The sequence below is a fragment of the Piliocolobus tephrosceles genome, chromosome 14 (assembly GCF_002776525.5).
Source record: "Piliocolobus tephrosceles isolate RC106 chromosome 14, ASM277652v3, whole genome shotgun sequence".
NCBI lineage: Eukaryota > Metazoa > Chordata > Mammalia > Primates > Cercopithecidae > Piliocolobus > Piliocolobus tephrosceles.
In genome coordinates, this window is record NC_045447.1 from 9,626,943 (window position 1) to 9,631,367 (window position 4,425).

At 54.2% G+C, this 4,425-nt stretch overlaps 1 protein-coding gene across 1 annotated transcript in view; it reads right to left on the bottom strand.

Annotated features, from left to right (window-relative positions):
- Positions 1–4,384, bottom strand: part of TBC1D13 (TBC1 domain family member 13) — a 17,841-nt gene extending 13,457 nt beyond the window's left edge. The window contains exons 1-4 of the mRNA XM_026457110.1: positions 4,139–4,384; positions 3,472–3,533; positions 3,220–3,319; positions 2,328–2,410 (exon numbers count right to left, since the gene is read on the bottom strand). Coding sequence (XP_026312895.1) covers positions 2,328–2,410; positions 3,220–3,291 — 155 coding nt within the window. The 5' untranslated portion in view covers positions 3,292–3,319; positions 3,472–3,533; positions 4,139–4,384. The remainder of the gene's footprint in view (positions 1–2,327; positions 2,411–3,219; positions 3,320–3,471; positions 3,534–4,138) is intronic.
- Between the last annotated feature and the right edge of the window lie 41 nt (positions 4,385–4,425).

A 4,425-nucleotide genomic window follows, 5' to 3' on the forward strand; every position in this document is an offset into this window, starting at 1 on the left:
GAGGCTGAGGCAGGAGAATCACTTGAACCCGGGAGGTAGAGGTTGCCGTGGGCCGAGATCGTGCCACTGCACTGCAGACTGGTGACACAGGGAAACTCCGTCTCAAAAAAAAAAAAAAACCAGGCCGGGCGCAGTGGCTCAAGCCTGTAATCTCAGCACTTTTGGAGGCCGAGATGGGCAGATCACGAGGTCAGGAGATCAAGACTATCCTGGCTAACACGGTGAAACCCCGTCTCTACTAAAAAATACAAAAATCTAGCCGGGCGAGGTGGCGGGTGCCTGTAGTCCCAGCTACTCAGGAGGCTGAGGCAGGAGAATGGCGTAAACCCGGGAGGCGGAGCTTGCAGTGAGCTGAGATACAGCCACTACACTCCAGCCTGGGCGACAGAGTGAGACTCCGTCTCAAAAAACAAAACAAAACAAAACAAAACAAAAACAAAAAAACAGAACCTATTTCCCTGGGTCACGGAGTGGTTCCTGACTTGAACATGGCAATCAGAACTCGTGGGTAAACACTGCACCAACCCCAGCCTGAGAGCATAAGAGGCAGTGCCTCCTTTCTCCCACAGCCTGGCTGAGTTGCCCTGTGCGGGGGTCATATGGGGCCATCTGAAGATGAGCCTGGGCTGAGGAGCAGCACCCACGGTGGCAAGGGCAAGGAGTACCCTGCTTTATCCTGCCACGCGCCTTCTTCCCCAGCCACAGGGCACTTTCATGTGCTATGCCTCAGCCCAGCAGACTCTTCCACCCAGCTTGCTGCCTCCCTGCTGCCTCCTTCTCTTTCACATCTCATCCCGAGCCTCCTCTCTGGAAAGGCTTTCCTCGACCCCCCAAATGAAAACAAGGCCTCCTTCTGATTCTCTAAAAGCATCAGTTTTTCCCTCCTTCACAGCATTACAATATTTGCAATTATGTATCTGTTTCCAGGTTTAGTATGTCTCCTGACTTACACTGGAAGCTCTCGGAAGGCAGAGACTGTTTCAGTCCTGCTCACTCCTAAACCCTTCCTGACACAGGTACTCAGCCATTCTTTGAGAAGGAGCTGAATGGAGGGCCACCTGTCTGTGCTGGTGCAGAGTGACTTGGGCACCTGAGAGCTGCCCCTTGGAGGTTCTGAAGGGTCACTGCGGGCCAGAGTGCCGGCTTGTCCTGTCTGACCAAGTGCCAGGGGTCCCAGGCAGGCTTGTTGTACAAGGACCCTTCTCTGCTGGAGATCTGATCATTCTAAGGGCCTCTGTATGTGCTAAGACAAGCACAACAGTCCCACGTATCTGTGGAGACCCACCCCATTCTGTGCCCTTAGCCTGAACTACCTTACTCCTACTTACAATAAAGAGAGTAATGATCAGAGGGTGTGAGTCACTTGCCCAAGGTCACACAGCTAACAACCAGTGAGGGCGGAATGGAAACCAGGCAAATGGACTCCAGAACCCAAACCCTTAGCCACTCCACCCACCTGTGGACAAGGCCTGCCTTCTAGCTCCTCACCTAGTCCAACACGCTGCCAAACTCCCCAGCCTGACAGGGCCCCAGAGCCAGCATCTCCACATTTCTTTACCAAGTGGAAAAGCACAAACACATTGTAGCTCAAGATTTTAAAAACTGTGTATCTGACGCTGTCACTCCTTTGCTCAAAACCTTTGCATGGCTGCCTCATGCTCAGAATCAAGTCCAAGGTCCGCCCCCTACCTGGCCCCCTGGCCTTGGCATTGTTCCTCAGATGTGTCAAGCTCTGTGGGCCCTCTGGACCTTGTCAAGGGCAGTTCCCTGCCCAATGTGGCCTTTGCCGCACTCTTCCCCTGAGGCCTCCCGCTCCTCAGATCTCAGCTGAATCACCGCCTCTCAGGTGAGGTTTCCCCAAACCCCCTCAAATTTTCCTTCAAGAGCATGTACCACGAATGCCATCTGCTAAGATCTAATGGGCTGAATGTCTGTCTTGCCATCTTCCCTTCTAGGTTCTAAGATCCTTAAGGGGAGGGAACACATCAGTCTATTCAGTGCTCAACCCTGAGCTTAGTGCTAAGCCTGGCATGCAAGAAGGGCTCAATACTTGTTCAATGAATGTCAGATGAATCCATAAACGCCTGGGGTACGAATGAAATTCCAGCTCAGATAAGAACAGCCAGGTATATGCAAGGACAGAATATCCCTCGCTAGCCTCATTCTCAGCCTGTCATCAATAGGGCCTGGATCCAACCGCTGAGACAATCCACCAGCAGCTCCGCAAACACCCACCCATGGGCCTGGCCTGCAAATGGAAAAGACAGAGCTGCAGAGAGCCCTAGAAGTCCCATGGGCCAGCTCCAGGCCCCAGGCCCCCTGCCTACCGGACATCTTTGTCGATCTGCAGCAGCACCTCGTTGTCCTTGAAGTATGTGTTCCACCGGCTGTCAGGGTTGGGGTTGAGTGGCTGTGGGGAGAAATGAAGATGCTCTGTCCGAGGCCCAGATAGGCACCTGGGCCCGATTTTATCCCGGAAACCTGAGCAGTGGCCTTGCTGCAACAACCCAGCACACACTGAGGTGTGGCCCTGACACCACCTGCAAGTGACTCAGAGGAGCCAACACAGCCCTTCCCACAGCCTCCTGAATCCGTTTGAACTCCACAGTCGGGAGCCCAGCCTGGTAGCCACCTCTGAGTACATCTCTGCTGGGCAGGGACTCTGTTCCTTTTCTGTCCATTGCTCTAGCTCGAGAACTTTGCATATAACAGTTGCTCAGTAAATGTTTGCTTGCGGAATGAATGAATTCGGTTTCTTCAGCTCTCATTCATCGATGCTCTGAGTTGTCAATTTCTATCTGTGAGTCTGGGCCTGGGGCCCATCCATTTCTTTCTCCTGCGCTGTGAAGCCCAGGGAGGAGCTCAGCATTTGAGGAGAACAATGCTTCCTGGCAGCCACAGAGGGCAGCCTAGCCTCCCTCCCGCCCTGCTCTGACTTTCTTCAAGCAACGGGAATGAGGGTTGAAATAGACCATGTCCTCAGAGCACCTGACGCAGGGCTGCCCCTGCAGTGCTCCCTGGACCCAACTATCGTTTGTCTTCCTGAGCTCAGGGCCCCCAAGCTTAGCGACCCAACACAGAAAGGAGGAACTGGGAGGTCCAGAGGGGACTGACACCAGACTGCACCTACCCCCTGGCATGCAGGGGACCTTGCCTGCTCCAAGGCCACCACCCCTCCACATTCTGTATCCTGGGTCTCTGCTGCCAACCTCTACTCACATGGTCCTCAAAAGTCACATCCTCCCTGGACACACCCATGTTGGCCTTGGCAATGCCAGGCTGGATGATCATTTCCCTCAGGAACTGGGCATACAGCTCCCTGCAGGAGACAAGCGAGAAGGATGATTCCCGACGGTCCTACCCAGGGAGCCCAGACAAGAGCAGCAGCTGCAGGAGGCAGGGCGGCCCTGGCAGCACCGGCTCCGTCAGATGCAAGGGCCCTCCTGTCACTGCCCGTACACGGGGTCTCACCTCTGTTTGGCCAGGATGGAGGTCCATGAGGCTCTCTCCAAGGGAAGGTAGTTCAAGAGAATCTGCACAGAGGGAGAGGGGCAAAGCTCTGGTGACCCTCCTGTACCAACGTCAGTCTTTAGGCGGGGCTGACAGGCCTCAAGAAAAACATCTCATAAAGTCCCAAGAAGACAAGATGGGCTGAAACCCAGGAATGCCAGCATGAGCTAGGGGTAGCCTCCCCCTTCCTCCCCACTGCCTCCCTCCTCCTTTAACCCAAACCAGCCCTTCCCTCTGCTTTTCCTCACACAGACTCTTCCACATGATCATCAGACCCTGTGCTCTAAAGGGCTGGAAACCAGGACACTGGGCTTCCATGGCCACCTGAGCTGGGAGCTTTGGGCAAAGCACAGCCGTTGTTTTGTCCCAATAAGCATGACTTTTACTGTACTTCACAGACCAGGAAGCAGAGGTCTTCATTGTTGGCATTACAAAGTATCCCATCCCCAAGGGGAATTCCAGAGAGGACACCAAGAGGAAGAGAAAACCCAGAACTTCCCAGAAAAGTTCCCTCAGACAAGCAAGGAAAGGTGTAGAACAGGAGGAAGAAGCCAGGGGTAGGGGCAGCCTATGCAGGAAAACCCAGGGACTCTCAGCAGAGCGGAAGGCCCACCCCAGGCACACCCACCTTCCAGCAGAGGCACCGCAGTCCGCCCTCACAGGGGATGCCTGTGGACACAGCAAGCAAAGGTCATGTCCCAGGCCAGAGTCCCAGAATCCCCAGCCCTTCACCTTGGAGACAGCTAGCGGGGAGTAGAGTGGGCAAGAAGTCCTTCTTCAAGAATCATTTCCCCAAGAAAGATTACTAGACTGGATGGTTTGTTTTTTTTTTCTTTCTTTCTTTGTTTTGAGATGGAGTCTCCCTCTATCACCCAGGCTGGAGTGAAGTGGCGCAATCTCGGCTCACTGCAGCCT